This window comes from Anolis sagrei, chromosome 2 (assembly GCF_037176765.1).
Source record: "Anolis sagrei isolate rAnoSag1 chromosome 2, rAnoSag1.mat, whole genome shotgun sequence".
In the NCBI taxonomy this organism is placed as follows: domain Eukaryota; kingdom Metazoa; phylum Chordata; class Lepidosauria; order Squamata; family Dactyloidae; genus Anolis; species Anolis sagrei.
The window spans coordinates 206,869,915-206,890,581 of NC_090022.1; the positions used below are offsets into that span (position 1 = coordinate 206,869,915).

At 41.2% G+C, this 20,667-nt stretch overlaps 1 protein-coding gene across 3 annotated transcripts in view; it reads right to left on the reverse strand.

Annotated features, from left to right (window-relative positions):
• Positions 1–4,180: 4,180 nt before the first annotated feature.
• Positions 4,181–20,667, reverse strand: part of SUSD1 (sushi domain containing 1) — a 43,808-nt gene continuing 27,321 nt past the window's right edge. The window contains exons 13-17 of one of the 3 annotated variants that reach the window (XM_067464357.1): positions 18,877–19,135; positions 12,528–12,567; positions 8,106–8,199; positions 5,571–5,620; positions 4,181–4,703 (exon numbers count right to left, since the gene is read on the reverse strand). In XM_067464357.1, the coding sequence (XP_067320458.1) occupies positions 4,690–4,703; positions 5,571–5,620; positions 8,106–8,199; positions 12,528–12,567; positions 18,877–19,135 (457 nt within the window). In that variant the 3' untranslated portion in view covers positions 4,181–4,689. Of the gene's footprint in view, positions 4,704–5,503; positions 5,621–8,105; positions 8,200–12,527; positions 12,568–18,876; positions 19,136–20,667 lie in introns of those variants that run through there. The other 2 variants (XM_067464359.1, XM_067464358.1) reach the window with 2 other exon arrangements.

Sequence of the window (20,667 nt, forward strand, 5' to 3'; positions counted from 1 at the left end):
TTTATAGTTTACCTACAATAAAAGAGCATTCTGAACCACACCAAAGATAGAATTGGGCCAAACTTCCCACACAGAACCCCCATGAACAACAGATAATACTGTGTTTTCTGATGTTCTTTCGCGACCCCCCCCCCCCAGAGGTCCCAACCCCCAGGTTGAGAAATGCTGCTTTAGAAGTTTTTTTCACTCAATTTTGGGAACTATTCCTCCCATTCGGGTCCACACTATTATGCACCCTATTCAGGAGAACCTTTTGGGAGTCTGTGGACACTATCAGGGAAAGTCCAGCTAAGTGATTCACCCATCACCAAACACCATCTTCTGGTGGCATGTCAAATACCCAGAATTCTCTGTTGTATTTAGTGTGAAATACAAATATGACTTCAAAAGTTAAGGGCTATAACCTTTATACTTCCAGACAAACGTCAATAAACACATCAGAAAAATTAGCCATCTAAGCATGTCAGATGGAATTTCATATCAGACCAATGTCCTTGGCATAATCACTCATATCTCTTAGTCGCATGGACAACTGCTGCAAATGTCCTTATTGGAACTTCCAAGTTCTAGCCAAAGAATAAAAGGTCCAAGGCTGAAATGGAAAAGATAACACATACAAGGATGCAAGAGCATATTAACTATGCAAATAACACTATGTAATAAAATTGGGGGGAAAACTGGTTTGGAAGTGTTACTCCTGTTTAATTATGTGTCACTTTGAAAGTAGTTGTTATACTCCACAAACTTCATTTTTGTGGCTGCCACAAACTACGTTGAATGGGTTGAGACTCTATGAGATACTCACTGAAAAACTATAGCAAAATGTGCTGTAGGATGTCCCGCAAAAAAGAAAAGTTTTTGCAGTGTAATGCAACTTTTTAATGCTTTTATGATAGAACCAATTAGGAAATGACATTTATAACCCAGGAACAAAAATTGTGTTACATGGTGTAATCAGGAACAGCTTTGGACAGTCTTATATCAATTGTTTTTCGTCCTTTTCTCTGGTGCAAAATATGTTACCTTAGCATTCCATGGTGGTCACTTTGAAAAGCAAAGTCAGCATTTTAATTAAGTTAACATCTTGATGATGCCATGATGAGGGCCCAAAAAAAAATCCCTGCCACCTGACAAAACCATATTCTAGGAGATATTTATTTACACAGTAAATAGATGCATTACTTATATTTTAGTGCATTAGAATGTAGCCCCGAGTGGAGCAATGGGTTAAACCCTTTTGGCTGGCAGAACTGCTGACCGAAAGGTCAATAGTTTGAATCCAGAGAGCAGGGTGAGCTACCATCTGTCAGCTCCAGCTTCTCATGTGAAGACATAAGAGTAGCCTCCCACAAAGATGGTAAAACATCCGGGCGTCCCCTGGGCAACATCTTTGCAGACGGCCAATTCTCTCACACCAGAAGCGGCTTGCAGTTTCTCAAGTCGCTCCTAACACGAATAAAAGCATGTTTAAATATTTTTGTTGTTGTGTGACATGTTGTTAATGCTATTTAAACACTGCCCAGAAAGCTTACAGATGGCCAACTGTTTCTCAAGTCACTCCTGACATTAAAAAATGTAGACAGAGATCTTACCTAAAAGAAATAGTTATGAATGTAGTTATGAATGTGTAATTAATATATTGTCTTCTGACCCAGCTCCCCAAATGTACCGAACGGTCTGCAGATGCACCAAGCAAGGCATATCTGTTCTGATACAGTTATCACAGTCCTTTTTTTTTTTTAACATTCAGTGCTGCCTTGGTTTTCAGTGAAAATGGGATTTAACTGTAGTTTTTATATCCTACTGGATATAATACCCCAATATAAATAAAAGAAACCTTTTTACAAAAATGTTTCAGCTCACGAGTGGTTTTGTGCCCTCCCCAAGCAGCTTTTCATTTGCATCAGAAATACATTTTTTTGCATCCTCACATATCCTGACAGCAACTACAGAAATCACACAATTTCATGTTTGCTGCTACGGCAGCTTTGCAATTATTTGGCACCAGAGGCTTGCGAGCAACCCATTGTCATTAAAATTTCATACTCTACCAATCAGCAAGCATATTGTGCTTTTCTGCAAACTCAATGTGCGGGTACTTCCAGCATGTTTTTAAAGAGGTTGCCTGCTGGCTATATGCCAATCTATACGCCCACTCAAGGCAAGTACTTTGGGAAGCTCCATTAGAAGCAGCTGGGTTATATAAAGGCTTCATAGTCTTAGATCACCCAGCCTTCCGCCCCACTCTCCTTGCAATATATAAATAGCACTATCTGTCACCTCCATCACACTGACAGGATTTCCAACTCAAACTTTTCTAGGTCTTTGAGCTTCAGGCACATTGGAAATTGCATAGCATTCCAGAATTGTCATTTACTGCATTCCATTTTTGTCTACCAACCTCTCCCCAGAACAGGACCCAAGAGAGTTACATCCCCTCAGGTGTAAAAACAGCCAAGGGGAAGGCACATCAAAGTAACCCTTGTTGTGACCACTTTCCATCTGTAAATCTATGTCCTCAATGTGAAAGGCCACATGGACCCAGAATAAGTCTCCAGAGTCATTTACGGATCCACTGCCAAGACTCTATACCCTTTGAAGGTAATCATACCTGGCCATGAATGATCTCCCATGATGATGGTGACAGTACAGCGCATCTCCTATATAAAGGTAAAGGTTCCCCCTTAACATTAAGTCTAGTCGTGTCCAACTCTAGGGGTTGGTGCTCATTTCTATTTCTAAGCCAAAGAGCCGCCGTTGCCCATAGGCGCCTCCTAGGTCATGTGGCTGGCATGACTGCATGAAGTGGTGTTACCCTCCTGCTGGGGTGGTACCTATTGATTTACTCATATTTGCATATTTTCAAACTGCTAGGGTGGCATAAGCTGGGGCTAACAGCAGGAGCTCACCCAACCCACCAGATTCGAACTACCAAACCTTTGATCAGCAAGTTCAGCAGCTCAGCGGTTTCACCCACTGCACTACCAGGGGCTCCTATATATATGGATATAGATTTATATATATATCCTATATAGCATCTATAGAAATCTATCCCCTTAAAATGTATAGGCTGCTCCTGTCAATTAGAGCAAGATAAATGAATGATAAGAGTAGCAGGCAAGTCTAAATGCTTCCAGTAAGGTCAACCAACATGGAAGAATTAAAGACCTTCCAAACTTATTTCCCTCCTGTTTGCTCTTCATACAGTATTGTTGGAAGATTATGGGCAGGCCTAAGACTCCAAAAGCAGTCTACAGTGTGCTCAATTAGATGCCTTCCAAATATATTGTACTACAACTCCCTTCATCCCCAGGATTGCAATTCCACTGGACATACCAAGCTGGGAATGCTAATAGTTATAGTTTAACCTTTCACAAGCATGCGCTTGAGGAAAACTGATTACACTTTACATCAGTAGTTCCCAACCTTTTTTTTTTTTTATCAGGGACCTCTTTGATCAGGGACCACTCTCCAACATTAGTACCAGAAGGGTTGCAAATCAGTTTTTGGTCAACTTTAGATTCAGTTTGGTTATTTGGGGTGCTGATTTAGAAAACTGCATTGGATAGACCATATCAGCTCTAGTTTCTGATACAGAATATATGCCATCCAGTAGTCACCCTCTGCTCACTCACAGAAAAGCATATTTAATAATCTAGAGCTGATGTGGTAGTAATAATCTTTTGTGGATAATCAGCCTCTCCCCTCCCGACATTCCCGTTGCCTCGGCACTATAAGAGAGTTTTGAAAGAACAGTCACTCTTGTTGCTGCGTGATTTTGAGGGAATGGTGTATTAATGGTGAGGCCGCGGACCATATTTTCGTTCTTGGGGACCACTGGTGATCCACAGACCACAGGTTGGGGACCACTGCTTTAAATGCTTCATATATTGGATAATGAGGGCTGGGCTTGACGATGCACCATGTGACCTTGCACTTAATGTGCATGTTTTTAAGAAAATGAATAAATATAGCCTCTGCAGGGTATAGAACGCTGTGAAATCCTGCCGGCATGGATTTTTTTTTCTCCATTGCATTGGAGGAGGCGGTCAGCATTTAATTTGTTTGCAGGGATCTGTTGATACGGGATGGGATAAAACCATTTATATTAAAAATTAGTGATACAGTTAGCTGGTTGGTTGGCCTCGCTCAAAGGAAATCAAAATTTCTCCCATCAGGTGGAAAGTGGAATTGACAGAAGAGGTTTGTGCTTTATGTCACTTTATTTTATTTTGTTTTGCTTTTGTTGTACCTTATGTTTTCTGATTCTGAGTGAATCAAGTAGAATATCCTGAATTCTGTACAAAACTCTATACCCATTTGAATTTGGAGCATCTTTATACTCTAGGATACAGTGCAGTTCTCATTAGTGGATCAGAAAATATTCACAACTCAAACAGCACAAGATGTCTTGGTTTCTCTTCACTCCAGTGCGGAGGTTGAATGAGCAAACCTGTGCATGAGAGCTGAAACATCAATTTCACATTTCCTAAGGCATTCACGGGTGTGTGTATGCAGAAGAACATTTATCCATTGCAATTAGGAATGAAAAGTCAGTGCAGGAGAAGATGACTCAAAACACCACCACTTGATTCTGAAATGTGAAGCCAGCTACTGTCATTCTTTGGGTGGATTTGCTGGCTCTGGGCATTCAGGATAAAAGAGAAAACCCCGGATTCCCTCTCCGTGTTATATTCTCTCTCCTATACATGGATTAAAGAAGGGAGATGTCAGTATGCAATATTTTCTGGTGTGAAAATTGCTTATGGTTTAAACTGGTTGATTTCAGAAATGTATGGGTTAAAACAACAGAGATGTGCAACATTGGTAGAGTATCACTTTTGAAGTTTCCAGTGCTGACTGGAAAAGGAGCCCTGAGCTGTGTAATGTGCTCCATGCAGCTTGCAAAGATGTGATCGGACATGACCGGAGAATGGAATGTATATTTTTTGTGTAAAGAGCCGCTTTCGGTGAAACTTGAAATAAGGAGTCTGATGTTTTTACCACTTTGTGTCTTTCAAGTGAAACTTGGAAGTGGGTTGTTGTAGGTTTTTCGGGTGACCTCACAACCTCTGAGAATCTGCCATAGACGCAGGCAAAACATTAGGAAAGAATGCTTCTAGAACAACAATAATAATAAATAATTAAAAAACTTTATTTATACCCCGCTCCATCTCCCCCAGGGGGACTCGGTGCGGCTTACACGAGGCCACGCCATCAGTACCATACATACATTATAATAAAAACACATGACAATACCAGAAATAAAATACATAAAATGCAAAGAAATAAAATAAACGATGCAGACAATATAAAATAAGCAATCAAAAACAGAGAATTTCACTGGGAAGGGCCACATTCAAAGCTAAAATTTTAAAAACAAGGCCATGCAGCCCAAAAAACCTACAACAACCCAGTGATTCTGGCCATGAAAACCTTCAACAGAACTTGGAAGGTCGAAACAGCTGAGATAAGGAAGGTGATTTATCCCAATTTCCAACAAGGGAGTCTGAATTCCTGGAGAAGATGATATAATGCTCTGATGATGGCAGAGAAGTGTCCATTCTTACGGGAAAATGGTTTTTCAGTCAGCTCATCTGGAGATGTGGGTACTGCTGCACTATGCAAAGAAAGGTCAAGAATTGGTACAGGGAGAGAAAATAAAGAAGTCCACATTAAAATATTTTAAACACAGATAGACATAGAACCAAATTGCAAAGCCTATGTGAGTCCCATTTGTTTTCATTTTTCTAATAAATAAAAGAAACCACCTCAACCCCCTCTCTGCACACACAAACACACACAGAAATGGTGCTATCTGTTGGCATAGCTGAAATTCACACATGTATCAAACACCATTGTAAGAATAATTAAAAAGAGCAAAACACAAAGCTAATCATGGGTTGCTGTAGGTTTTCAGGTTGTATGGCCATGTTCTAGAAGCATTCTCTCCTAACGTTTCACCTGCATCTATGGCAGGCATCCTCAGAGGTTGGAAGGTCTATGCCTGCCATAGATGCAGGTGAAATGTCAGGAGAGAATGCTTCTAGAACAGTGTTTCTCAACCTTCCTTAATACAGTTCCTTATGTTGTGGTGACTCCCAACCATAACATTATTTTCAATGCTACTTCATAACTGTAATTTTGATACTGTTATGAATTGTCATGTAAATATCTGATATGCAGGATGTATTTTCATTCACTGGACCAAATTTGGCACAAATACCCAATACACCCAAATTTGAATACTGGTGGGGTTGGGGTGGGATTGATTTTGTCATTTGGGAGTTGTAGTTGTGGAATTTAGAGTTCACCTACAATCCAAGAGCATTCTGAACTCCACCAATGATGGAATTGAACCAAACTTGGCACACAGAACTTCCATGACCAATAAAAAATTCTGGAACCCCCCTGTTTAAGGAGCTCCATTGGCTGCCATTCATCTTCCAGTCCCAATTCAAGGTGTAGGTCATCACCTACAAAGCCCTGAACTCTTTGGGACCCACCTACCTTTGTGACCAGAACTCCTACCACAAACCTGCATGATCTCTTTGATCCTTTGGAGAGGCCCTTCTCTTGCCCCTTCCTCTATCACAGGCTCGACTTATGGAAATGAGGGAGAGGGCCTTCTCTGCTGTGGCCCCCCGCTTTTGGAACTCGCTACATAGGGAGATCAGGCAAGCCCCTACCTTAGCTGTTTTCAAGAAAGATCTAAACACTTGGCTTTTCTGATGTGCCTTCGGAGAGTGACCATGCAACCCATCTGGTTGTTTCCACCTACAGTTGCCCTCAGATTAAAGCACCTTCTCCTGTCCCCTATAAAGGCCAAACTCCATTGCTCCTCCCTTCCAGGCTCCTCTCTCATAAATGCACTGTATATCCCTATCTTGCCCAGGGTTTTAACCTTTTAACATTTTACCTCATACACCTGGCCCGCCCTATGTGTTCAATTTTATAATGCTATTTTATATTGTTTATTTTATTTGCTATTTATGTATTTTGTTATGATGTATTTTTTGTTATTTCGTGTTTAATCATGTTGTATTATTTTGGGCTTGACCTCATGTTAGCCACCCCAAGTCCCCTTTGGGGAGATGGTGGTGGGTTATAAATAAAGATGATGATGATTTTTATTATTATTATTTGGTGGGCATTGACCTTGAGTTTTGGATTTGTAGTTCACCTACACCCAGAGAGCACTGTGGACTCAAACAATGACAAATCTGCACCAACCTTGGCATGAATACTCAAAATGCCAAATGTGAACACTGGTGGAGTTTGGGGAAAATAGACTTTGACATTTGGGAGTTGCAGTTGCTGGGATTTATAGTTCAACTACATCAAAGAGCATTCTGAACACCACCAATGATAGAATTGGGCCAAACTTCCCACACAGAACCCCCACGAGCAACAGAAAATACCATGTTTTCTGATGGACTTTAGCAACCCCTCTGACACCCCCTTGTGACCTCCCCGAAGGGTCCCGACCCCCAGATTGAGAAATGAACATGGCCATACATGTTTCTTGATAATACAAGCAGCATATATTATGCTTTCAGATTACACAGGAGGAGTGGACACGGGTTTCACAGAGGAGAGATTGGGGAGGGGGCATAAAGTGAGCCACTTCTGCATCATGTATGAACTCCACTGAAGAATATGAAGGGCTTGGAGTTTGGAACTCAACTACATTTATACAATAGCCACACATGTTTCTACTCTAATGGGTAATTAATTTTTTCCATGTTTTTATGACAGAACCAATGAGGAAATGACATTTATAACCCAGGAACAAACATGGTGTTACATAGTGTGTAATAAAGGATTTTAAAATTGGCAGACAGTCTACTGAATTGACAAAGGGTCAGACCGGCACACGGTCTTTGCAAAAATTACTTTTTCACACAGCATTTAGCTTATTAATAAATGTGTCTGTAAGTTTCACAGTGAATTCACATTGCAGGCAAATGATGCACTTTGATAGGCCTGAGAATCTGCAACTGATCTCCCTGTAGTTTCTCAGAGGTTTTCCATGGCGCTGATTCATTTGTACAGACCGAACTCAACAGGGCAGATGCTAATAAAAAGTATTTAGCTCTACGTACCACGCTGTACAAAACAGAAGTAGCAAGATGATGCAGAATGCAGCGATTGACCCTAATATGACAACAGTCAAATGCTGGGGTGGGGATGATAAATCTGAAATGAAAAGGGGAAAAAAAATAACAACTAAACCTCAAGGAGACATTCATCAAGTGGTACAGCTTAGCCTTGTGTGAGTCATCCTCCGCCTTTCTGGAAATCTGCAGGTGAGAATCAAAGGTTGGAGGAGCAGGTACATAATTCTTACAAGATGCCAGTTTCCCCTTGCAAATATCTTCCTTTATCAGTCTTTAAATCAGAAAATGAAACGCCAGGAGAAAAAGCACAAGGGGGTGACATTTATAAGAGTGAATCAACAACCAAGGAAGGGATAAGAATCTTTCCTCACCCCATATAATACACATGCCCAGTGTGGAATACATCTCACCACACTAAAACAGACATGCCGCATAATCATAGGATGCCTACACCCTACACCACTGGAGAAATTATACTGTTTAGCTGATATCGCATCACCTGAAATCTGCCAGGGAGTAGCAGCCAGTAATGAAAGGACCAAGACAGTGACATCTCTGCCCCATTCCCTGTTCAGATATCAGCCAGCACGCTAATGCCTTAAATCAAGAAACATCTTTCTAAGATCTACAGAAATACTTGCAGGAATACCTCAGCACGCAAGAGTCCAAAAGTGGCAGGCTAAAACCCAGAAAATCAATCAGTGGTTGATAATGGATGAGACACTATATGGTTGACTTGGAAGGCATTGAACAGACTGCACTACAGCACCATGAGATGCAGAGCCAGTCTTAACAAATGGGGCTACAAAGTGGAGACATGCGAGTGTGAAGAAGAGCAAACCACAGACCACTTACTACAATGCAGTCTGGGGCTTGCCACATGCACAATGGAGGACCTTCTCACAGTGACACCTAGGCACTCCAAGTGGCCAGCTTCTGGTCAGAGAACATTTATTATAATTGTGTTTTTTTATACATTATAATTGTATTCTCGATTCGCTTCTGACATGATAAATAAATAAATACCCATCATAGAATCATTGAATTGTAGAGTTAGAAGAGATCTCATGGGCCATCCAGTCCAACTCCATGCCAAGAAGCAGGAAAATTGCATTCAAAGCATCCCCGCCAGATGGCCATCCAGCCTCTGCTTAAACGCCTTCAAAGAAGGAGCCTCCACAGCACTCCACAGCAGAGAGTTCCACTGCTGAACAGCTTTCACAGTCAGGAAGTTCTTCCTAATTTTCAGATGAAATCTCTTTTCTTGTAGTTTGAAGCCATTGTTCTGCGTCCTAGTCTCCAGGGAAGCAGAAAACAAACTTGCTCCCTCCTCCCTATGACTTCCTCTCACATACTTATAAGTGGCTATTATGTCTCCTCTAAGCCTTCCCTTCTTCAGGCTAAACATATCCAGCTCTTTAAGCCACTCCTCATAAGGCTTGTTCTCCAGACCCTTGATCATTTTAGTCGTCCTCCTCTGGACACAATCCAGCTTGTCAACATCTCCCTTCAATTGTGGTGCCAAGAATCACCACACACATGTCTTCACCAGCAGATACATGCTGCTTGTGACACTAATGTTTATGTCTACATAGTTCTGCTGCAACAAACAGGAAAAACCATCCACCCAGACGAAGGTCCCTTATGGAAAAGGACAATGAGAAATCTGAAATCCACTACTCTATGAACCTCTAGGTCCTCCAGTGCAATTCTATGGCCAACCTCTGGCAGAAGAAGTATTCTCTCGGATAAAATAATAACATTTCTTTAAAACTGCAGTATTTCCACTTTCACAGGGGCCCTTTGACTGTAACACCTGTAAATATTGACGGCTGATTGTACTCCAATATCCATAACTGTTAACATAAGTAACAAATATAGTGGCATTCTCGTTTTCTGATCGTTCAACATACACACACTTTGTTTCATGCACAAAAGCATTAAAATACTGTTAATAAAATTACGAGCTTCAGGCTATGTGTATATACGAAACATAAATTAACTTTTTTTTAGACTTGGGTAATACGTGCAATATATCTCCTTATGTATATGCAAGTATTCCAAATCCAAAATAATCCAAAAACACCAAATATTTTTGCCCCCAAGCATTTTGGAGAAGGGATAGTCAACCTATACTAAGGTTCCGGATCTGCAAAAATCACACCAAATCCTAGACAATAGGCATGAGCAAACTTCAGCCCTCCAGGTGTTTCGGACTTCAACTCTTACCATTCCTAATAGTCAGTAGGCTTTTTGGAATTGTGGGAGGTAAAGTCCCAAAAACCTGGATGGATGAAGCTTGCCCATGCCTGCTATACAAGGTTTGCCATGCAAACGAAGACAATCCTACACTTGTTCGCTGACCACCATTGTGGGCAATGACCTGTGCTCAGAGAATTAATTCAGGGCTTGTCACTTGCGAACCTGTTTCATAACGATGACTTGGAGCAGACAAGAGTTTACCATGTTGATGAGACAAGCTAGCAATAAAGTCATCACGGTCTAAGAACAAGAGGGGGAAAATGACAATGTGCTATGTACTTTTGAACAAATATAGGTACAGTTCCCTTGAGGCAAAAGATAGCACTATTTATAAGCTCAAAATATATATAATCTAATGCGTATGTCATCAGGAGGAAAAAAGGAATATAACATTTTGCTGAGTGCTTGGGCTTAATGATGGGGTTTGCAAGCTAGGCATTATGTTTGCTTTTCAACCATGACATCTGATGAAAGTCAGAGAGAAAGAGACACAAACAATGCCTGGAAACCCAGTATTGTTTGCAAGCTCAAAAGGTAGTGATAAATACAGCTACAAAGGAGCAGCTGTAGCATACCCTTGTCACGCTTTCTGCTGCATCTGGGTCCTCAATCAGGAATGGAGTCAGACCAGGGGACATCTTTTGCTCAACACACCAGCCAGGTGACTGACAACTTCAAGGCTTTGGTATTGCACCATCCAATGCAGAGATGCAAAAATCTACCCAAGAATTCAAATTTTTGGAGGTATACAGTACTACCATTGAAAAATATTAAGTGTTTTGCACTACTTTAAGAATATCAAACGTGTTTCAATCTGTGCCTTAAGCAGTTATATATTTAACTGCAACTAACACCTGGATCTAAGCACCACTACATCTAATGGAACATTCTTCTGAGAAGATATTATTATTGGGTTGCTGTGAGTTTTCCAGGCTGTATGGACAGTTTCCAGAAGCATTCTCTCCTGGCGTTAATAAAGGACAGTAAATAAAGAGCAACACTAAAAAAACAGGGGAATTCCAGACAAGAATAAATCAGGGCCAGTTAATACCTTCCAACAAAGGATCTCCCCAGTCAGCAATCAGCCAGACTTTGAAGCTACAAGACTATTAAATGCTAATCAAGGTGGCTAATTGCAACATTCATACTTGCTTCAAGCAGGCAAGAATTCTTTCTTCCACCTTGGACGTTCAACAGATATATAAACTCCATTTGTCTAGTTTCCAATAGACCTCACAACCTCTGGGAATGCTTACCATAGTTGTGGGCGAAATGTCAAACGAGAATGCTTCTGGAGCATGACCATACAGCCTGGAAAACTCACAGCAACTCAGTGTTTCGGCCATGAAAGCCTTCGACAACACATCATCATCATCATCATCATCATCATTTGTACCTGGCTTTTTTCTTTTTAAAAAAGAGACTCAATGTGACTCACAACACAATTTACTGTAAACCCTACAAATGTAAAAACATTAATATCCACAAGGAAGTATAGGATTGCACTGTTACATAAAAATGCCCTTGGCTCATAATGCACAGTGTCAGGCCTAGCTGGTTTATTTTGTTAGATCAGTGGTTCCCAACTTTTTTTTTTCACCAGGAACCACTTTGATCAGGGACCACTCTCCAACATTAGTACCAAAAGGGTTACGAATCAGTTTTTGGTCAACTTTAGATTCAGTTTGGTTATTTGGGGTGCTGATTCAGAAAATTGCATTGGATAGACCACATCAGAACATATGCCATCCAGTAGTCGCCATCTGCTCGCCCACAGAAAAACATGTGCCGCACAAATACCTTGCCACACAAATACCTTTCCTTAATACTGCAAAAAAACATGGCCTCAGCTCAGTCTGAAAACACCAAAATGTTTTTTTTTTCCTTTTGGAAGTTCTCTCCCAACATTGTCATAAAATGCTGCTTGATTGCAGGATATGCTTTTATACACTGCTTTAAAAGTACTTCTATCACTCTTATCTTTCTTGCGGAAGGGGAAGGTCACCCTTTCAAGTTTTCATATCTCTAATGATGTTTGTTTCGTAATGTAAGCTATGAAATAAAATGGTTGCACACATTTCACTTCTTTTCTTTTATAGTTGAAGTAGCTAGCAGTCATAACCTTCCTCATCAGAGAAAACCTACCTTTTATTTGGGCCCAGGTCACGCAGGATTGTGTTCTCACCTGGAAAAACAAGAAGAGAAAACATAAGTCTGCACCACTGTTTTCCAAAGGGTCCTAGTTCTCCTTGGGTTCACATACAGCTACAACAGCCTAAATCCTAATTAGAGTAGGCCTACTAGGTCAGTTACTGGATCAGTTAAGTCAACACTTATCCCAATCTCATTGATTCAAGAATAAGACTCCATCTGAAAGCAGTTTTTTGGATCTAGGCCCATACGTGATTTGACAGTGGTGGCTAATATTGTTGAATGCTACTCCAAACAGAAAAAAGATCAAGGAGCTTAGCTTTCTATAATATCTTAGTTTTGTAGAATTAGCGCTTGCTGGCTTGCTTTGAGAGCATTCAGGATTATGAGCTCCTGTGTGTAGTTTAAAGTACTATAGTTCAGACATGGGTGCCAAAATAATTTCACATTTTTTAAAATTTTGTGTCAAAGGTAAAGGTAAAGGTTTTCCCCTGACATTAAGTCCAGTTGGGTCCGACTCTGGAGGTTGATGCTCATCTCCATTTCTAAGCCAAAGAGCCAGCGTGACACCTCCAAAATCATGTAGCCAGCATGACTGCATGGAACGCCGTTACCTTCCTGCTAGAGAACTGCTAGGTCAGCAGAAGCTGGGGCTGACAATAGAAGCTCGTGCCACTCCCCGAATTCGAACCTGCGACCTTTTGGTCAACAAGTTTAGCAGCTCAGCAGTTTAACCCACTGCACCACTGTGTCAAAAGTACTGCATAAATAAATACGTTTAAAACTGATAAAATAAACGGATCACGAGCAGCTAAATAGTTTTAGACCAAAAACAGGCAACAGCGACTGCATTGTCTGTAACTTAAACCATCCAAACATCTTAACTCCAAAACACATGGAGGGCCAAAGTTTGTCAAGGTATACAGAAAACTGGGGGAGTTTTTGCAAGGATCAGCATCAAGGTTAAGGTAGATGTAAACAAAGAAAGGGTCCACATTAAGATGTGTTGCATGGGTTAACACATGCAAGTGATTTTTCTTGCTGTAATCAACAGGGTAACTACAGAGGATTGAGTATACCATTCACAGCTTTTACAAACTTCTGTTAAGGGTTTTGAGCTCTGGAAAGGACCATTTCTTTTGTGAGTCACTGAATTTAGCTATTTTTTGGGTTGTTGTAGGTTTTTCAGGCTGTATGGCCATGTTCTAGAAGCATTCTCTCCTGACGTTTTGCCTGCATCTATGGCAGGCTTCCTCAGACCTCACAACCTCTGAGGATGCCTGCCATAGATGCAGGCAAAACGTCAGGAGAGAATGCTTCTAGAACATGGCCATACAGCCCAAAAACCTACAACAACCAGGTGAATCCAGCCATGAAAGCCTTCGACAATACATTAAGGGTAAAGGAGTTTTCCTTTTGCACAAACCTACTGCGGTCCTGGGGTTATTTTATTTTCAATGGCACTGGAGTTGGACTTTAAGTTTGGTGCTATAGAGGGACGGATTATTTTCTGGTGCTAAAGACAACAAAGTTTGCCTATGCCTGAACCAGAGTTTCCCTGCAGCTCTGAAGCTCACCCACACTTTGTGGCAGTGTAAACAGTTAGGCCGGTTCGCATTTAGAACCAGCAACCACTGTTCATAAAATCAATCTCACTTCCCTGGGCTCAGGTGGCCCGGGGATAGTGGAGGTCTTTTGTCATCCCCCTCGTGTCCGTGGCTTAGTGGCAATTGCTGAGCCTGAAATTGCTGGTGTTCATCACTTGTCACCAGGAGCCCCTGGTGGCACAATGGGTTAAAACCCTTGTGCCGGCAGGACTACTGACCTGAAAGATCGCGGTTCGAATCTGGGGAGCAGGGTGAGCTCTCGTCTATCAGCTCCAGCTTCCCATGTGGGGACATGAGAGAAGCCTCCCACAGGATGGTAAAACATCTGGGTGTCCCCTGGGCAACGTCCTTGCAGACAGCCAATTCTCTCACATCAGAAATGACTTGCATATTGTCGACTTCAATGGGATTATCTTTGCAAGTAATAGGTTCATATTATTTATGGCTTATGCCCTGGCCTTGGTCCTTTAGGAAGCATAAGCTAGGATCTGAACCTATTGATGCTACAGCTATAGAAAACTTTAACATCTTCTTCAATCTAGAGGCACTCTGAAGAACACACTTCGTATCTGGCTGAAATGAAAGTGCCCTACATGAAAGTTGATCCTGACATGAAAGAAATCACTTGTCACATCTACTGATGTTGGCTGGACTGCCAGATCCATCAAATAAAGGAAGGGGGAAAGGCAGGAGCGATTCCTCTGGCACCCTGGCAAGCATCAATAGATTTGATGAGCGACAACCACTAGCTATTTCAAGCCCAGCAATTGCCGCTAAGCCAAGGACACCAAGGGGATGTTAAATGTGGCCATCCAGTGAGCTCTCATCCATCCACTGGGTGACTCGCAGTGTGGACACCCACCAGCCACCAAGTCAGTGCTAATCTAGAGTAGTCCACTCCAGATCATCTCTAACATATGCAGCCCATTTAGATAGGCCCAGAGGCATAGAATATGAAACAAAACAAATATAGGGTTGTTGTGAGTTTTTCGGGCTGTATGGCCATGTTCCAGTAGCATTCTCTCCTGATGTTTCACCTGAATCTGTGGCTGGAATCTTCAGAAGAGAATGCTGTTGGTACATGGCCATACAGCCCGAAAAACTCAGAGCAACACAGTGATTCCGGCCATGAAAGCTTTCGACAACACATAAAACAAATATACAAGACAAAGAACAGACAGAAAGCGAGGGGAGGAAAGAAGGATAATAGCAACCATCCTATTCCTTTTACCGAAGGGCAGTCGCCCATCCAAAACTGTTTTTGAAAGCCCTCTCCTTTTCATTAATGATTTTTCACGCCCGTGCAGCTGGCTGTGTGAAACTCCAAAGTTTTCTCGGGCAAAAATAAGTAATTTCACAGTTCTCTGCTTCTAAACTCATGAAAGAATTAACACGGACAGCTAAATACAAAAATCTACTGAAGAATCTGGAATGCAATGAACAAGAGAGATGCTATATAATATTGAATTTATACAATAGATTTTTGGAAAAATATATACAGTACTGCCTATATTGGCCCAAGAGACATACACAAGCAAATAAACAAAATTAAGGATGTTCATAAAATTCTCCTCAGATTTAGGAGTTAATTGATCTTCTTTCCAGAGCATCATCCATTTCTTTAGCAACCTGTCATTGTTGTTGTTGTTGTTGTTGTTGTTTAATACAGGTGGAGTCTTCTGCAGTTTTCAATTTAGGCATCTCTTTTGTTACAGATTACTGAAGCGCACCAGTGGAAGCATAGATTAATTAAGCAACAGAGCAAAAAGAAATCTTAATGCAATTGTTTAATCACATCAACATTCCCCTTTTCACTCTGGGATTCAAATCAATCTACACAAGCCCTCGTGTGTATCACTGACATGCGAGGGAGAGAGGCAGAGATTAAAAAGAAACAAGCAGCACCGAACTATGAACCCAGAAATTCTTCAAATTAAAACAAGGAAATCAAGATATTGTTATTTGTTGTTGTGTTGTTTTTTTCATGTCAGGAACAACTTGGAAAAACTACAAGTTGCTTTTGGTGTGAAAGAATTGGCTGTGTGCAAGGACGTTGCCCAGATGTTTTACCATCCTGTGGGAGGCTTCTCTCATGTCCCCGCATGGGAAGTTGGAGCTGACACCTCACTCCCTGGATTTGAACCGTTAACCTTTTGGTCAGCAGTCCTACTGGCACAAAGGTTTAACCCATTGCTGTGTGCCTTAAAGTAATTTCCAACCTATGGCAAACCTATTCCAAGTTTTCTTGGCAAGAAGAGATTTGCCATTGCTTTTCCTTTGATGTTGAGAGAATGTAGTTTGCCAAACTCTGAACTATGAAAAACTGCAGAATAAACAGAGTATTTCAGGATGATGTGGCCAAGCCACTCCCACCACAGATGTAAGGCACTAGACTGCATCAAATAATTGTTTCAACATTACTACCCCCGGATTTCCGGACCCCAAATTGAGAATCACTGCTGTTTGGACCATTTATGTAGCTATGAATGCAATGCAGAATCTCAGCAAATATTTGCACAAAGATGGTGTTATTCTCTAGCAAACTGGGGAAGAAATTAATGGTTCACCATATCAGATAATGATGTTCCATGCAGTCATGCTGGCCACACGACCTTGGAGGTGTCTATGGACAACACCGGCTCTTCAGCTTAGAAATGGAGATGAGCACCACCCCCCAGAGTCGGACTCGGTTAGACTTAATGTCAAGAGGGCACCTTTACCTTTACTATATCTGATTACATAAGAAGCACTAAATGCCAAGATTTGTAAGAATGGGGACACTACACCAAGCTTCTTGAGTTGTCTACATTCTTTTAATGTTTACTTAAGAAAATATATACACATATAGTCAGCCCTCCATATCAGAGATCAAAGCCACAAGCTGCCACATACTAAATGCCTTCTTCTACACAGCGGTGGTCTCTTCCACAGTACTTTCTTCTACTCCCTACCCTACTGAAACACTCGTATGTGAAAAGTGAGTGCATAACTGTCAAGAAAATAATGTCTTGGAATCCAGTGAAAAACTTTAAGAAAGAACCAGACAACAAGCAACTATTGTTCACTAAAGGTTTCTGTCTGTAAATCTTGTATATGAATTGGGTTTGGTAGATGTGCTTGAGAGGATCATTTAGCTTAAAACTTTCCATTTTCCAATCCTATTTTAACGTATAACCTATATGTTCCCTCATCCCTCTCTCCCCCCCCCCCTTTCATGTGATAAGGATTTCTGAATGTAGACTAAGCTTCCTCCATCTGCAGAAAGTGGGCAGCATGAAAAGAATTTGGAAACCAGACATTTAAAGGAATGCGGGTTCTACCTTGACCCAGGGCAGACGGTGAATTATGGTACTTCAGGAGCAACAAAGTCCTGTTTTACTGAAGTGAGTAATTCATTCAACAATGATTCCCTGGAATTTGACCATAATACTGGACATTATAATATATAATAATATATTATTATTATATATTACTAGCCATCCCCTGCCATGCATTGCTGTGGCCCAGTTTGCGTATATGTGTTTTGTGTGTGTATACATGTGTGTATGTGTGTGTATATATTTGTGTATATGCGTATATATGTGGTTTTGGACATGTGTTGTAATGTATTTTTATTTTTTTGGCTATTTAAGTCTCCTCTGCTGTGTTTTTCAGTGTTTTTATGAGTGATGGTCACTTGTTGGCCTGATAGGTGTTATGTTGGCAATTTCTTCCTGGATGTTGGTCTTCAAATCTTGTAGGGTCCTTGGACGGTTCACAGAAACACGGGATTTCAAAGAACCCCATAGAAAAAAATCACAAGGGGCCAAATCTGGAGAGCGGGCCGGCCACTCCAAATCCGCTCAAAAAGTAAGCCTCAGCGGCAAAAGCACGCTCCTCACTGTTCCAACGCATGATGGCGACTGAACTGTGTCAGGACAAAACTTTATACTCCCGCCTCTCAAACAAGACCACTAGCGCTCCGCTACGTCTTCAACCGACTGAATGGCGCACATTTTAAAAAAGGAAGTTATGCTGCCTCATCCTGTATATTTATTTTTAGTGGGTTTTATCAGGTTTTTTGTATTTTATGATGTTTTTATTTTATTGTGTTTTTTTTGAATGTTTGCCATATTTGTTTGAAAACTGCCCTAAGTCCCTTTGGGGACTTTGGATACGACTTTCCTGCTTCTTGGCAGGGGGTTGGACTGGATGGCCTGCAAGGTCTCTTCCAACTCTAGGATTCTATGGGGAGATAGTGCGGTCTACAAATAAAGTCGTTGTTTATTATTATTATCATCATCATCATCATCATCATCATCATCATCTAGGTCAGCAATGAATACTAGAAATATTATATTATCCAACAATACCACCTTTTGCATGCACATCGCTTCAAGGCTTGGGAAGGACTGACCACAGTTGTTTGAGGGGTGGTGAATTCTCTGACACCAGAACCTACTTGGAGTTTCTCAAGCCACTCCTGACACACACAAAACTAATAATAATGAGAGGGTTTGCTCATGAAGAGACAAGGGGATGAAGTTTGGGGTTGGTTCCATGAGACAAGGTGCCCTGTATTCTTTTTCTTTTCTTTTGTAGCACAGATTAAAATCCCTCTATGTAGTGGTGCATTAAAATTCTTGTTTTAAATTTATTTGCATTGTCAGTTTGACTTTTTGGAAGCCACTCTGGGAACCTTTCGAAAGGCTGGGTTAAAAATGGAATAACACAGGAATTGTAACATTCGCTCTTACCCCATTCCACTCACTGACAGTCCTCAGTATGACGCAGTAGTTTTTCCCTTGTTTCAAGGGAGCGTTGTAATATTCTCCGTAGTAGAGCCTGTCTCCAAGGACAAACTTCAGCGCGTCGTCATCCACGACCTGGGCTGGGAATTCGGCTGCCACGTAGCCTTCTGAGTCGGTGCCTTTGCCAAAGTAGGTTAGACTAGTCAAGGAATAACAATTAAAACTGCACCGTGGGTTCCAAGGAATCACTATGGCTTGGTAAGAACTGGAAAGAGAGAGGGAAGCATTAAGTATTGTCAAAGACGATTCATATTTAATTGTCTTCCTGATGTCTCTATAGATTCCCTTTGTTTAAAAGCCCTTGGTCATTACTAAATCATTCGCTACATTGTAATCTGCAGTCCAAAATTATTATGCAATCTTCAGTAACGACAGTTTAAATTTGCAGCCGAATTATCCAGACCCTTCAGTTCAAAGAAATACAATTTTTTGCGAACTATAAGTAAAACTATGGTGGACCAGATTAATATGGTCTCTCCAAGAATCTGAGTTGCTGTGAGTTTTCCGGGGAGTAAGGCCAAGTCCCAGAAGCATTCTCTCCTGACATTTCACCCACATCTATGGCAGGCATCCTCAGAGACTGTGAGGTCTGTTGGAAACTAGGAAAATGGGGTTTATATACCTGTAGAATGTCCAGGGTGGGAGAAAGAACTCTTGTATGTTGGATGCAAGTGTGAATGTTTGCAATTGACCCCTTGATTAGCACTGAATGGCCTTGTAGCTTCAAAACCTAACTGGTTCCTGCTTGTGTTGGGAAGTGTTAGCTGACCCCGACTGAATCTTGTCTGGAATTCCCATATTTTGAGAGTTGCTCTTTATTTACTGTCCTGATTTTAGAGTTTTTTAAAATACTAGTTTATTTTCATGAACGTCTCCCAACAAAGGACTCCCCGGGCAGTAATCAGTCAGGCTTTGAAACTGTAAGACCATTAAATGCTAATCAATGTGGTCAATTGCAACATGCACACTTGCCTCAAGCAGACAAGAGTCCTTTCTCCCACCCTGGACATAGCGTTCTGTAGGATTCAATCATGGCGGTTAAAGTACTCCCGAAATTACTCTTTGTAGACAGAATGATAGCCAATGTTAATTGGATCCATGCTTGGAAAACACTCTGATTCTGTACAGACAAGAGTTCTTTCTCCCACCCTGGATATTCCACAGGTATATAAACCCTACTTGCCTAGTTTCCAACTGACCTCACAACCTCTGAGGATGCCTGCCATAGATGCAGGCAGAACGTCAAGAGAGTATGCTTCTGGAGCATGGCCCCATATAGCCATGTGATTCCAGCCATGAAAGTCTTCAACAACACTCTCCAAGAATCTCTAGGGCTGGATCTACACTGCAATATAATCCAGTTTCAGAATGCTGATTTACTACATTGGATTGTATGGCAGTGTTGATCCAGCCTTGGCCTTCCAGTATAACTCCACAATCAACACTATATGGAGTCATACTAGACGACCTAAAATAGGATTATTTTTTCATCTGTGAGGGGTCCTGCTCCCCCAACCCTAGAGAATGTAGAGGAAAGACTGCGTTTAGTTATTGTGACTAATAGGATCAAAAAGCCCAATCCCCTTTCAAACCATCAAGGAATTGTAATACCTCTTTATTAGTTATAGACATGAAGATATGGAAAGAGCAGGAAGACAATTACTATTATTAGCAGTCGACCCTAAGTGCAATATAGTGCTTTCAGCTCTATATGCAAATGGCAGAATCGTGCTTCTG